General features: G+C 39.4%; 1 protein-coding gene across 7 annotated transcripts in view; it reads right to left on the bottom strand.

Moving 5' to 3' along the window:
• The window catches only part of LOC103471094 (glutamate receptor 3), a 102,123-nt gene that overhangs the window by 34,797 nt on the left and 51,347 nt on the right, over positions 1-15,979 (bottom strand). For all 7 annotated transcript variants that reach the window (XR_534585.2, XM_008419897.2, XM_017307091.1 and 4 more), the window contains exons 4-5: positions 13,610-13,797; positions 210-263 (exon numbers count right to left, since the gene is read on the bottom strand). Coding sequence is in view for 6 of the 7 variants with exons in the window: in XM_008419897.2 (XP_008418119.1) it covers positions 210-263; positions 13,610-13,797 (242 nt within the window). In the remaining variant the exon portion in view is untranslated. The remainder of the gene's footprint in view (positions 1-209; positions 264-13,609; positions 13,798-15,979) is intronic.

Here is a 15,979-nt window from a genome sequence, read left to right as displayed (position 1 = left end):
TGCACAGGTGTGTGATTCTATGTTTGGGCTGAATACATGTAAACTTCTGACCAGAACAAACAAAAAATTACAGAGAAATGAAAAACATGCAGAGCACTTTTGTTTCCCTACTACATACTATGAGTATGCACATTTTTTTCTATTACATGTAGCGAAAAAAAAAAAATAGTTACACTCCTTCTCAGGGGAGCAGCATGGCTATTACTCACAAGATTGACCAGAATGTAGTGGTAACCATGGCTGTTCTTCCCCGCGGTCACAACCTGTAGGAGAAAAAAAACAAAACATCAATACAGCAAACCACCCATGAGATGAGGAGAGGGGGGGGTCGCGGCTAATGTAAGTGGGTGCAACAATCTCTGTAAAACGCAGCGACGACCCGCGCGTGCACCGGACGTCGCAGGAGTTTAAACAAAGCAAAGTTCTCTAATGGAACAGGAGAAAGCGGGGAGGCAGGAAGCGTTCATTAAAGAGGAAACGATAATAAGACAGAAACAAGAACAACGCAGAGCCTCGTTGAATATTCAGCCGGCTTTGAAGTCTTTCACAGCGCACGGAGGAATCTTTTACAGCTGCTGGTCTTTAAGGTGGAAATGTGGGGAAAAAATCTTTCAAAGAAATTTACAGTGAGGCAATAAGACGTGGATCACACCATGCTTTGAAAATATCACACCTTTGGAGCAGAACAGCATGTTTCAACCTACGCAGCTTGTCTGAAAATAGTGAGCGGTGTTTCACTCTCATTGCAGTCGTAAAAGACCATATGCTATCTTTTTTTCTAATTCCCCTCTGTTGTTTTTGTCTTTTTGTCTTATTTTGGTGCGTCTGTAAACCCGCCGGCAGAGCCTTGTAATCGCCTGGCTTTCTGTGCGCTGCTCCTGGACAGACTGCTCAGCCAGGGCCTCGTGCCGCCTGTTTCCCACCCCCACCAAGTTTTCCGTCTTCTGCCGATTGACTTCTGAGCGAGAGAAGACCACAGAGATGAAGTTTGTATAGATCAAGGTTTTCTTCTTTACAAACACAGCAACACCAGTTTACACCAAAATCAGCATGTTTGCACATGTTTGGCTCAGGCTCCGTCTCTAAAGCAAACTGTCGGTTTATCATGTTTGAGTTTGCGTGTTAAGCCGAGGACACAGGATATTTGTTACAGGGGATAGTTTACAGCATTCCCACAGAATGGGAGCGAGTGATGAAAGGTGCCCTTGTTTCCCTGCAGCTCGAGTTTTCGCTCTCGTTTCAGCTGCAATTACAACATTTGCCTCAGTTCCGACAATCTTAGCAGATTTTGGACATGCTGGTATACAGTAGCATGAAGCAATTTGAACTTCATCCTTGCTTAGGCATAGCAACCTGAAGGATAAAATAAACCACTTGTCTGCCTCCCTGTAGACACCAGTCAGTTGTTAACAACGGGGGAAAAATGTCAGCGGCGCTTTTCAAGAACGGCACATGAGGGAGCACAACCACACAAAACCTCTCACTCAGCCTGTATCGATGGGTCAGCACTCTCTGACAGCTTCCTCATCATTAAGGCTCTGTACCTCCGACGGCGCATGATGTCAGACAGATGGGAACAAACCAAAGGAATGAAACGGAAACAAAGAGGAAATGAACTGATTACAATGCTGAAATAGCAGGAGCTGGCTTTTAGATCCCATCAGTCTCATTTCTAATGAATAAGTGACAGAAAATGTCATGGAAATGCATTTTCGGCAATGCTTTTAACGATTTAGATGGAGCAGTTAATCACATATCCACCTCGTGTAATAATGTATTTCAAGCACTGCTGCATTTTTGCAGCCAGAGCCCAGGGCTCCACACTCCTTTCTTTGTGTGCTAACCTTGACTCTGGCTGTAAGCCTCCTCACACCTTGCTCTGGAGCAGAGTGTGCTCCAAGAGCACAGAGTGCTGTGGAAAGACTTCACCGCCTGCATGCCTGCAGCCCACAGCCAGACTGGCAACAGCTACATAAGGCAACCTTGGGATGACGCGCAGCAAGACACTGATGACAACAGAAATACACGGCACCTCCAGCCAGGACGCGCAAACCTTTTCCCTCCACTTATTTTAATAAGCAGCCAGCAAGATTTGACTCAGGCTAAAACATACACGTTGCACCACTAAATGACTGGTCTAAGTAATATAAAATCATTAAAGAACCATTACTAAACAAACGTGTGTAAGCAAAGAAGCTATACTTATTTCAGCTTAAAGAAACAGTTGTTGTTTCAGAAGTAAAAACGAAAACACATTTATGTTAAGACGCTCTTAAGAGTTAATAGTAACCAATTGTTTTTAAAGTGGCTGCTACAGGAAGGGTTAGTATCTTAAGACACATTAACAGTCAGCACCCATTCAGTTTGGATAATGAGGGAGTAATTCTCAGTGAGCGCTCCAGCTAATTCTGCCGGTTCTAAAGTGGATTTCAATTAAAGCGGATTTGCCGATATGGCAAAAATAATGCACTCCCCCCCCYCCCCCCCCCCAAAACCCCCGCACACAATCCTTCCAGACCCTCCAGGTCTTTTGTAAAGGCATTTTTCTCATTTGAATCTATTTACTTTGGCTTTATGTTTAAGCTAATAATTATTTATCATGTCCTGTTTTACTTTAAAATAACACTAATAACAAACACAGGGAACACAACACATGATCAAAAGTTTCAGAGAGAAACCCCATCATCCAAAGAAACATCTGTGATGTGTTTCTGATTTATTTTAGCAAGTATTACGTTATTTGATTTTATCGGTGTCAAGATTCTAGATGTTATCACACGTACTTTGATATATCTATTTCTATGTTCTGTTTATGTTTTTAGAGTTTTTACTTTTTTTGTTTAACTGTTCTACATATTTTTGTTTTCTTAATCATTCATTCTCTCAAACAACTACAATTTTCAACTTTTGTTTCTTGGTATATTTAGTTTTATCACTTCTAGTGTGTTTTTTTTTTTTTGTCTGATTATCTGCTTTAGATTTTGTAAAGCGCTGTGCAACACTTGTCTGTATGAAAAGGGTTCCACAAAAAAACAAAACAAAAAAAAAACAAGTTTGATATTGGTTGACTGGGCTCAATGAATGATCACACACTTTTCACAGTTTCCCCATGCAATAACATGGTTCTTAGGAAAATGTAATTTCTAACAGATTTTGTTTGTGTAATCTTACAAACCTGTGTCAAATTCAGTTATTATTTAAGAAGCAGTCATGACTCAAAGCATGTTCACTCTTACACCGTTCTGCCAAATTAAAACTATTAAAACTAAGCCTCTGCAAATGTTCATTCTGCAATAAATATAGTCACTCTACAGAAAAACCAGGTTATGAAACTTTTATTTTTCTTTTTTTCTGCCCCGTATCAGGTCCAGCAGTGTGGGACTCAAAATTGTTGTCTGAGTGCCAATGTGAGGCCCAGCAGATTTAATTTCACAAGCAGAGCGTTACAGCAGGTGTAATGCTAGTTTATGAAGCTAATGAAAAAGGATTAAAATAAAACTGATTTGCCCAGTCGGGAGGATAAAATCTGCAGAGAACGCTCTGCTTTAGCAGAACTTCTGTACATCCTAATATGTTCTGATCTACTGTCCTCATATTGCCTAACCCTAATCAAACCTTAAAAATATTGCTTCCAGCATACTCTGTTTTGTGGATTTGTTTATTTTTACTTTTTTTTTTTTTTTTTTTTTTTTACAACATAACGTTCAAAAAATGTAGTTGTACTTTTTGCGATAGCTTTTTAATGGAACATTTTGCAATGGAGCTTGATCAATGCTGCAACAGAGCCGGTCATCAGGGTAAATGAGCATAGATGACTGGCAATGCAACGAGAAATTAAAGCTGGTGAAAGAAATTGGATGATTTTATGCTTGACTGGCCCTGATCTGTGATTTGAAACTAAAAATCTAACAAGTTTTTGATCGGTGATTGAGCTGTGCAAAAATGCAAACAGATCTTCCTAATAACACTCAGAGTTGAAGTTGTTACTGAGGGTTGGAGTCCAAGTTTCCTACTTTCAGTGGTAGTAAGTTAAAATTAAAAATGAAATCAGACTTTTTGATACATTTAAACAGGCAATGTGACTTTGCCCTTTTTCCCTGTTTTAAGAGTTTAAGTTCCTTCTGCCATGGATCAACCTAGATTACAAAACATTTACAGTGTTTTGGAAATTTCACTGTTGAGGTAAGAGTTTACTACCTCATCAGAGAATACTGCTGAGGTAAACAGACTTAGATATAGATACTAACCATGCTAATCATTCAAGTCATGCCAGTCTGTAATTTAACACACTAGAGCAAGTTTAAAATGTTATGACTGTAATCATTTTTTTTTTTTTTGTTATTTCACAATGCTGAAACAATGTGTGGTCTGTGGTTAAGACCATTCCATGTATGTGAAGAAAGTCAAACATAAGTATTTGTTAATATGGTTTACGGTCAAGATAGAAAAATTGAAACTGAATGAAATTGATGTTCGCAGGTCAGAGCTTCACAAAACTGCTGATAGACAGTAGGCCATAAAACTCTCTCATCGGTTCACGTCTGCAGATGTCTATGTACGTAACCGTTAACTGATTGGTACTTTAGATTTGAGCTGTTTAGCCGAAGATGATTCCAGAAAAAGCCGAAAGAATCTCTCCCTTACGCTTTGTGAGATCTGTTATGACGGTCTGATTAAGATATTGGCTCACAGAACAGGAAAGGGTGCTTTGAATTCTCATGAGATGATTGATCGCAATTCTCTAATTTGATTTAAATTATTGAACTTTTCCTGGAATAATTTCTTTTGCAATCTTTAGCACAATGCAATATTTACTAGAAGCAAAGACGATTTTAAATTAGCTTACACTGGGTCTTTGTGTGTCTTGGTCATTATCTTCCATCATCCTATTACCTCTCAGGTGGTCTGTTTTGCTGTGGTCTTTGGAATGCAAACATAAATACACACCACCACGAAAGAAAACAAAATCCTTCTGTTTCCCAGAACGATTTTCCTCTTTCATACATCGATCCAGCAGCTTTCTCCACCACCTTTTGTTCTGCAGCTTAAGGAGACTTTGCAGAATTCGAGTTTTCTTTCAAATCTCAAGAGGGAAGAAATCTCATCTGACCTTGACTTCACCTTCGTTCGGCCATGAATGGGACCTATAGTCGACAGAAAGAGCCAAATGTAAAACTACAGCTTCAGAATTTTTTTTATAAACGTTTTCCACAAAGTATGACCTTTCTACCGCAGACTTAGCAGCACCACAGGAAAAGGCAGACTGAAATGATTCCCACAATCTTATAAATATTACTAACGTGGGCGAAAGATGAGCGAATAACAACGTCATTAGTTTAGGCCACCACTTGAAAAATTAAAGAAACCAAAATAAAATAAATTACCAAACTGAAAAGGAAAATCATAATACTGCTTCAGCTTTTTCAATTTCTTTTTTCACATAAAAAACACAGATCTAGTTGTGTTTTATTGGGATTACGTACAGTAGACCAACACAAAGTAGTGCGTAATTGTAAGCAAAACGATCATAAACTTTTAAAGTTTTTTGACACCTTCTACATCTAAAATCATTTAATAATAAGTGCGCGTGTCACTTTACAAAATAAGTTAGAAGCAATTGTATGCAGTCAGACCTCAGCAGCGTGTAAAATTCAGGTTAAAATAAATAAATAGCTCTGACTTGTTTAACAATTAAAATGTCAGTGAACAAACAGAATCATGAAGACCAGGGAACACACACACACGCAGGCACGCGCTCGCACACACACGGACACACACTCTTATGGAGAACCTTCGTCTCCATAGAAGCTGCAGATATCCGCTGCTCAGGTGGGAATATCTGTCATGCAAACCCACATTTTTCATAAAACACATTAAGGTTTATGTTCATAAAGTGTAAGGTGCAAAAAGATTTAATGAATCCAGACAGTTTTGCAGTCACTTTATATATTTTTTTGCATACCAACTTAACTGCATGGTAGCATTAATAAGCAAATTATCCCAGTCAATTATCTTGTGTTTAGTTTTAGCAGACGTTACCCCACCTAGTTTATGAGGCTGAAGGAGTTAATTTGTTTCCACCTGTTACTTACACACAATTTGTTCGTGTTAAAAAAAACACCTCTGTTCATTGCATGTAGCTTTAATCCTGGCCCACTAGTGGCATCTTAAACACAGATAAAAATTTTTTTTTCTATTTTATATGACTATCTTTACTGATGAATAAGACAAATAATGATGTCTGATGATGATTGTCATTCCTCACAGTGGTTGCTAAGTTCAATAAATAAATACCTCTGACTTGTTTAACAATTAAAGCTCCTCTCTGGTTTGTCATTTGAAGATAATTTAACATGATACACAGGGCGTGAATGCGTAATTCTCCACACGATATTCAGAAAATGTAAGCAGGCTGCATCACGGGTTGATCATTGCCAATGTTGGCTAGTTTTGATCTTGGCTCTGCGGGTCTTAACCACTCTGATCCTGCTTTCATTTCAGTAATCTAACAGCATCACTGCTCTAACAGGGCACTCTGATTCAAACCCATTGAATTTAAAGTATGATTTATATTTGCATTTTTAAGTGTCCATAACAAGCCATCCTGACTGCTATTTCATTTTGCTCTGCAGTGAGCTACCAAAGTGAAGCACTCAACACAGTTTGGGACAATAGGCTGAATCTGATCTCCGTAAGCCTTTGATGCAGAAGGACTTTCCTCTCTTCGGTCTCTATTTTTACTTCAAGGCTCTTGCAGAGGTGCTCTTGCTGGAGTACTCCAGCTTAATTTACAGCCGGCTGTGGCTGGGATGCTTTTTTTTTTCCCCCCCCTGGCTGCAGTGATTTATGCCCCTGAAGACGGTGGCAGAAGCGTTGGCCTCCCCCTCATTGTAGAACGTTTTAGATGCACATGACTTGTATTCAGATAACATCTCGGCGTTCCTTGGAGATCTAAGAGCAATTTGGTGTGGGACGCGTTGAAGGGAAGAAATCGTTTGACACCGCGGCTCATGTTTGTGTGCCAAAACTTTGAAATTCTGAGATAGCCTATCTCGCTTTTACTGAAAGCGATCTGGGTAATTTTTCACGCCTGATAACGTGAAAATAAGGGTTCCCCCGGTGTCACGGGCTTTATTAATTTACACTGTGTTCCTGTGCAGTCCTAGAAACATCATAAAATCTCACAGAACGGCTCATTCAAACGTCGAGTCAGCGGGTCACTTTCTCTTTGATGATAACACTTTAATCCTATTTAATTCCATAATCACAGTTTGTAAATGGTCCTCAACAGCGGAAGTTACTGCAAGGGACTTTAAAAGCAGGTTGTACCAAGCATGAAGGACTCATCCAGAGCACTCCTCAAGAAGACAAGGGGGAGGTAAGATAAAGTTAAAATCAAAAGTGCTTTTCCAAAAGAGGCATTAGTTCGGAATCTTCCATTTTTCATACTTTTCAGTCAAGGTTGCTTCATCAGTCTCCAACAGAAGAAATTTGTGCTGTTAAAAGGGTCAACTAAGACATTTCAGCAGTGCGTAAATGGCGACAAAAAGTAATAATCTAAAAAAGAAGCAAGAATTGAACCATATTTTGTCATCATGCTGTCAAATAATCTGGGTTGTTTATATATCAAACACACTGTAAATCTTAAATTCAGCTGTATTTTAAAAATGTTAAAACAGTGGAAGGATGAGTTTACTTGCTCCCTATTATGGCTAATGCAAAGAAAGTTATCTTTTTATCTGAATGGCTGAAAGGTTCAGAACCATCTTGTTAATCTGTTTACCACATTTCTAATAATACCTACATTGTAGGTGAAAGTCAATTTATACTTAACATGACAGTCAAAATAATGATGCAAAACTTTATGCCTGAAGCAGTTTGATGAGGATCTACTTTGTCAAAAAAAAAGTCAGTGATGCAGATGAACTGATGTAGCAAGTTCATGGCAAACTTTCACAATACAAACTTAAATATATGTAGGCTTCTGCAACTCATAAAAGCACAGGATTCAGAATACTGGCTGGATTATGTGTTCCTGCCCCAGAATGTTCCAGAAATATGAATGATGCAGACAGGAACAAAGCACTTACATGTTCTTTCATTTATTTATCAGAATCCTGTCTTGCACACTAAACTGTGAACAATTAAAATATTCTGTAGTGTTTATGTCACTGCAGTTAATATCAATGTGTTAAAAGAATGTATTTGAGGATACATTGAAATTTAATGTTTCGTTGTTTCTTATACATTTATAGACTTGTCTAAATCTTCCAACAAAATTATGTAGTTTAAAACAGATATACTTTAATACAAAGAAAAAATGTGTTTTTAGTCAATACAGGGCAAAGTTAAAAGCTGTTACTTACTACTACTAGTTTACTTGTATTAAAAATGATGGGACATTTTTAATACAAGTAAACTAAGTTATGATGCTGGGTGTTTGTGATGTTGCATGATGAGTGTGCAAAAATGTGAAATGAGAGAAATGTGTTAATATGTTCACCATGTACTGTTGTTTTCTGTCTTTTACCGTCTCTGATTGAAGCCATGGTGACTTTAAAAACAATAATTACTACATTGTTCATACTCTACTGATGCCCTCCAGTTAATAATCTAATTGATTGCAAAACAAGCTGACTCCCCCCAAAAATGTGCAACTTGTCAAAGAAAGCAAACTCGTTTTTCAAGTGTTGAGAATAAATAATTCTGTGTTTTCCTTCTATCTCTTTTAGCTAGTTGCTAAGCTAAAGCTAAAGGAAATGACATGTTAGGAAACGCAAATGAGAGCTAGGGTTAAAGGATATGACACACTAGGGAACGCCCGCTTTAGGGCATAGCTTAGACAGAGGCTAACAAAGGAAATCACAAAGTGTTCTTGGTTGTCCTGCAAGCTCCTAAAGGTAGCAGGTGAAATCAACCAGCTGTATTTTGGTATTAATAAATGGAATCCATGGATTCAACTCACTGACTCTTTTTCAGCCTCATACATCAAGAACACAGCATGGAGAACGGATGATTCTCCACACAAGCAACTGAAAAACCTGACATTTTTAACGTTTAAGGATGGCTTCTTAAGATGCAAAATGACGACCGATCAATGGACCAGGTTACAATGTACTGCAAGGAACATTTGCATCCAGTCAGTAGACTTAAATACATGGAGTTACAGAATACATATTATGATGCTCATTTCAAATGTTTCAGTGTACAGCTCCTATTCATTTTATACATTCTATGCATTTTCAGTGCAGAAATATCTTAACTCTTGTTTGCTTAGAAATAAAATGTAACAGTCTTGTGCAAGACAAGTTAGTGTTGCATCTGTAGCACTGCGATTGTGGTGTTTTTGATTTTGTTTCATGCACACCATCACATCCCAGCCCATTCCTTATGACCACACTGAAGCCTCTACAGGCAGCAGAAGGCTAGGCCAACAAATCCCCAGAAGCACCTACTTTCTTTACATTCTCTTTGAAAACCCAGTTCACTTCTTATTGTCTTTTTTTTCTTCCTTGCATTAAAATACAGCTTTGTGGCTGGCACAGAGCTCATTGTCTGCCTTTCTTTGAACAGCTTGCTCGCCCTGGGCTTGTTATTAGTTATTATTTTTTCTTCTTTTCTTTTCTTTCTTTTTTTTCCCTTGCCTTTCTTTACAGAAATGACAAGCAGGTTGCTGTTTCTGAACAGGCTCCAACACATCAATCCCTTGAGGAAAGTGGGCCAGTAAGGGACCATCTAAACAGACATGAGAAATCTCATACATGCTTCAGACAGATGTGAAAACATAGAACACAGCTGCAAGAGAACAATCTTTGTGTAACCACTTCTTAATATATACTCAAAAATGCTTCTTGTTTACAATCCATCTTTAATGTCGTATTCCCGCCACTTAATAATGTCACCGACCTCCAAGATTCAATAAGTGGGTTTCGGGAAACACGGCCGTTAGGGTAATTTATCTGCAGAGCAGTACTGATGGAGAAGTCCTGCAGGTGATAAATCCTAACTGGTTGTTACAGCATAAAATGATAATGGCGCTGGTGTAGCTTTCTGCTCGGCATCCCAAAACACATTTACGGGGCAGCTCACTCAGCTCTTAAAACGTGGCCTGACACAGCAGTATGTAAATATGTGTCTTGGTACGTTGTTACATCATGCCAAACGTAAAAATGGAGGCAGTATAAATAACGCACAGGCAGATGTGCTTGGATTTTAAAAGAGGCAATGTTTTGTGTACAGTGAGCGTGATGAGCCCTTCATCATCTTCAGAGCACAAACTAAAATAACTAATTCATTAAGGTGATTGGCCCACCAGAAAATCAATGAGCCACAGTTTTAATAATTACTTAATCAGAGTCATTAGATGAAAATACCAGAATGCCCGCTCTGCATTTGTATGACGAAGAAAATGAGCAGAAATGAACACAAGTTCATTTTTGCAGAGTTTCACAATACATTATGAATACTTTGTGAGAGGGTTCGTCAGAGATTATTGAGAGTCACAGTTAGTAAGTCTTCACATCTGTCATTCTGCTTAGTCAGCTTAGTGTTAATTTTGGAAATATAAACGGAGTGAATTGTCCATGCTTTTTAAAGACAAATGTTTTGTTTAAATTGAGCGTAACCTGACGTCAATTATTTGGTTTCAATCATTAACTTTTTGCCAACTGACTCTTACTTTCTTTCACATTTTCTAGGTGCTTGGAAAACATCACACACTCAGGAAACCAACAATGCATTTCTTATTATGAAGGGAAAACATAATCTTAAAACTCTACATCTTTATCCCCAACATGTTTGCTGTTTTCCTTGTGCGTCGTGTTGTTATTTTATCACATATGTTCTCTAACAAAAATATGTTTCTTACTGTTATCAAATTACAGATTGGCAAGTTAGTTGATGTTATTCACTAACTTGCCTTCTGAAGGCAGATGGTTGCACTGCAAGTTAGTCAGAGGTATCAGAGCAAAGGTAGCTGAACACAAATGAACATCACCATTTAAACGCTCACTTTCCAAACTCTTTAGCGCCTGCAGAATTTTTGGCAGGATACCAAAATATAAAACATGCAGCATCCCAATCACTGGATAAACTGGTCATTCACACAGGTTTTTGTTTCTGCTGTAGAACAATTGTATCAATTTTTTGCAAGCTCAAACTTGCCTATTCAACACATCCCCACATTCCACAAGCTTCAGCAGCTGACATAAAGACATTTATTCTGCAGGGGGATTACTTACAATTAAATCATAAAACTAAGCCACTGAGAACATTCTCTTTTCGCTCAGCAGTCGGGCTGCTGAATCCGCACCGCCTTCTGATTCCTTCTCAACGGGCAATGACCTTGACGGAGTAAAGCGACAAGTCAGCATTACGGCACACGGACACTGAGATCCCGGCTGCTCAAACCCTCTCACCGGTCTGCCACCGATGTATCTGAATCTGTCTGCAATCGCTTCTCAATAGAGCCACAGCAGCAGGTAGAAGCCACAGGTCTCCACGTAGATGACAGTGGGTGCCATTTTTGGTGTGATTTCCCTAATGGGACACAGTCCATTCCTGACTTGGAGTATAATGGTGTGGCCCGACAGGGGGGGGAACTACAGAGAGAAGTCCAGCAGCTTCCCTGAATGCCTGTGACTCATTTATATTGGCAGAGCTGGACGGATTATTCCAATTAGCTCCCAAAAAGAAGGGTGGGGAGGGAGCCCCCATGCTGAGGCTGTCGCAGAACGAAGGGGCAAAACCAAGCACACAGCTGCTTTGAAGGTTAGCTGCTGCAAGAACGTCTCTTTTCATCTCGGTGTGCAAAAACAAACTTTAGAGGGGAAAAAATTTGCGATGACAATGGTTGCAAAGAAGAGCAGCGTTCGCAAAGAGAAAGCGATTTCATTATTAACGAGTACACCAACTGAAACGGGAGCGCGTCAAACAGATTATTGCCCGGCATTGTAATGGTTTGCATGATAGAAAGCAGTTAAACACATTACTGTTAATATGCATCGCATGTGATTTCTAATGAACGTTCTAATTCTGCCTTAAAAGCCCAAGCTTGTTGTTAACACAAACCAGGGGGGGGATCAGTCTGTTCCCAGGATTGTTAGGGGAAGGAAATCTGCAATTCGAGAATTAAATTAGACACAGCAAATTAACACTATCAGCAGTTCTGCTTTTAACGGTGGCTCTGGGATCAAATTAGATTCATAAGAAACAAGTGAAAATAATGGTGGTTGAGGGGATATTGTGAGGTAAACACAAGCCAATGTCTAAATGAATGCTAACCAGCAGAATCCAATTCTGGAGCTGATTGCCTCATAACCCAGCAGAAGCAAGCAGTGAAGGATGGAGTGAGCTACGCAAATAGAGGAGATGCAAGAAATAATAGCCACTCATCTATTCATGGTAATTGTGTTTCCCTGTACGACAAGAACTGGTGGACCTTTCATTTGTTCCTCCGGCAATTGATGTGATCGGAGAACGAGCGGGTTTCGGGTTTTCAGAGAGGGAGTAAGCAGGCTGTGTCATCTGTGGTCTCTCCAAATGGCTGCTCACGAAGAGACCTCCAGGGTTTAGGCTAAAAGGTGTTCATCAGTCATGCAACACCACCCCGATCTTCGACAGGTAGAATTAGTGTCTAATCTGACATTAGGCATGATATTAGGAAGTATCAAAACTGCTACAAAACATGTGCAGTGATGCAGAAAGTCCGCATGACTCTGTCATTATTCTGCTAGCACCTGGTGCTGCTTTCTAACCTTAACTTAGATGGTGTTTGCCTTTTTTACACAAGACTGCCTTATAAAGAGTCCTGTCCTATACTTTAAGATATGTCAGCTGAAACTCCCCAGAATCAAACAATTAGGTCATAATAAGACTCTGCAGGGCTCGACTGCATGCTGAGGAGGCAGTCAAGCTATTTGATTCAGCTGTGCTGGACCATGAACACACATAAAAGCCGCTGGACGCCAGCCCTTCAGGACTTGAGTTTGTGACCGCTGCATTAAACCAAAGTAAGTGACTCCACTCCTTCAGCTAGGAGTACCACAGATTCTAACGATACTTTTGCATTAAGCTTTCCTTTCTGGTACAACTCCGTAAGGAACACGTAGAAAATATCCCCAAAGACTGGGACCATGGGCCTTTTTTCTTTTTCCATATTTTCCTAGAAGTAGCACTACAGAACAGGCTTGAGCTGAAACAAATAGAGCCAGCAGTGATCTAAAAACAAACAAAAAAGGATTTCATCATGAGAAATGTAGGAAATCGGTACGGTCAACTATAAAATCTCAACCGTCTGCAGATAGTGCGCATGCGGGTCACAGAATACGTACAGTACACCAGAGTAGAATCAAGATGGAAGAAGGATTACAACTGTGTGAAAGTTCTGTACATGTCCTTCATGTTCATTCAACACGGAGTGTTTTCTTAATGTAGATCTAACTGACTAAAGAGTGACCCCTTTGTAAAACCTTAATTAAATCATCTAATTTTGTGTTTTACACACGAGCACAACAAAAGATTTGGGACTCTTTGGATCTTGTAAGAAGAATTAGTTGCAGTATTCTGATATTTGCCACATCAGAATATGAATCTAAATTGCGACACCCACCTGTTCCAAGATGGTATCGATGCGGTCCACCTCGCAGTCGATCACATAGCGCTTCTCCTGCCTCCTGTCCATCTCTTCAATGACCTGCTTGAACTCTGTTGCGTTCGTTGTGCTGCTGACAGAGCGAGCAGTCACCTGCCAGTTGTTGGCCACTGCCGCCTCCATGATAGCCTGCAGGATGGAAAAACCTGGAGAGGAAGACAGGATGACTCAGTGGATTGAAAGAAAAGAAAAAAAAAAAACACAGTCGGGGTCAAAGAAATAATTATGCAAGGGCAGCCTGACTTCTGAAATATTCTGGTGGTTAATAGAGTTTAAAAGGCCATCTCGTTAAATTAAAAGTATTTGGACTTCTGCAGAGCCTAAATATTGTCTATTGTTTGGACAAGTTGTGTGCAAAATTGTATGGAATTTTATGTGCATGAAAAGGGATTGTATTTCCACATCATTGAAAGATCAGTAAGTGGTTTTATTGCACTTGGCGTCTATTAAAAGATGGCATTTAGCTCAGCCACATGTTGACTTTGACGTTCCTGTGAAACACTCTGCCGTGTCCCTTGTCTCCTCAGAGGATTGTGCCTGAGCATTTAAAGATAAAGACAATAAAAGATTCATTCAGGCCAGTGTTAAAGAGAGGGAGAGATCATTATGCTATGAGAAGAATGGGGAATGAGCCCTTCTAATGATTAATTCACACGTGAAATATTTTCATTTAACAGTGCGCTCAGAAACACTGCGGTCAAATCGCACGCCACAGAATGAATAATGTAGCCCTAATTCTGGGGCGATGAATTGCATGTAGCACAAGCTGGAATAAAAATGACTTAACTCATCTCCAGTGTTGAACAAGTGACAATGAACATGAAGGTTATTCATGAAAATCAAACACACTGCTGGTAATTCATTAAAAACCAAGGACAGTGAAATTGCAAATTGAATGTCAAATAAGCCTCTATTCAGTACCTCCGTTCATTTTTCATAGTTTGACATGTGGGTAGCTATTACAGAAAGGGGGGAGGAGGAGAACAATACCAAATTTCTGGCATGCACATATAGATTTTAAATCTTGATTTATATAGTTTGGTATGCAGATTTCCTGACACACTATGATAGGCTGTGGACAAAGTAAGCACTTGTCTTTTTTTTTTTTTTTTACTCCTGTAAGCACTTTCTCTGGGCGAGCAGATCTCCACATTGACCGTGAAAAATGTTAAAGAAAGAAGAAAATAGAACAAATCAAAACAAATAATGTTAAATGTCCTGGTCAAGAAGGTTGAGGCTTGGGATTGCCATGAGCCTAATCCATGGTATGCATCTATGACATCTCACAAACCGCATTGTCACCATGTAATCTTACGCCATGCGGCAGAGGAAGTCGTGGAGGCAGACAGACTGTGTCATCACTAAAGGGTCGAGCTGCCTGGAGGCTGAAGGGACTACCAGATTGGCAGGTTTTAAGGCTGAATTGATCAGTATTTGTTGCGCAACACAGTAAACACTGTTTACTGCAGCCCTGGGCAATTAAAAGCCCTGGTGAGTTTGTAGTACAAGTGGATCCCTTTTTTTTTTTTTGCACAAAATGTGGCTTATATTTTAAAAGGCACCATAGCTTCCTTAACCCTTGTGTTTACAAAATGGGGTCCAACCGACCCCACACTTGTAAAACCTGTATCATTTGTCACAGTCCTCCACGCACAAGGGCTAATATCATAGATGCGTTGATGTGCCTCATCAAATGGGTGGAACAGCTTTCAAGAAGTTAGCTCTGAAAAATTCATATATGCATAGTTTTCAACAAGGAATAGACATCCACGTATTTTTCTGCCGAAATTTACCATAAATTTGCAAAATTTACAAAAATCATGTGCAAAGCAGCAGATAGAAAAAGCCGAAAACAATCAAGAATCACCAACATTACGACAGATTACAGAGGCTAAGTGGAAAAAATGTCCACAGCAAAATATCTATATAAATTATACCCCTAAAAATTTGACTGATGGCTAAATGTCTTCCAGAGGATCAAATAAACTTAATGAGCATAAAAATGTTGAAGATAGTGGGGGCTTTTTTTCTCACATACAACACAATTTGAACATATAAATGAAAGAGAAAATTAAAAGTAAAGCAAAAAGAAATATATAGAGTTTAATATGATTATAGCATGACCAGCCAACGTAGCTCGTCTGCTATAGTTTCTCAAAACTCATCCGCCTAAAACCGAAGTGACAGGATGCAGGTTTGAAGAACATGGATGCATTATTCATTGAAGACATGCGCTCCGAACCTCACCAATCATCAGCCAGCTGAACAGCATGGCAGTTTTCCCAGCAGTAAAAGCTTCTCACGTTAGGAGGCGTCATGCAGATTAAC

This window comes from Poecilia reticulata, linkage group LG10, assembly GCF_000633615.1.
Source record: "Poecilia reticulata strain Guanapo linkage group LG10, Guppy_female_1.0+MT, whole genome shotgun sequence".
NCBI lineage: Eukaryota > Metazoa > Chordata > Actinopteri > Cyprinodontiformes > Poeciliidae > Poecilia > Poecilia reticulata.
The sequence above is the reverse complement of the archived record's forward strand: the minus strand, read 5'-3'. Positions and strand labels throughout refer to the sequence as shown.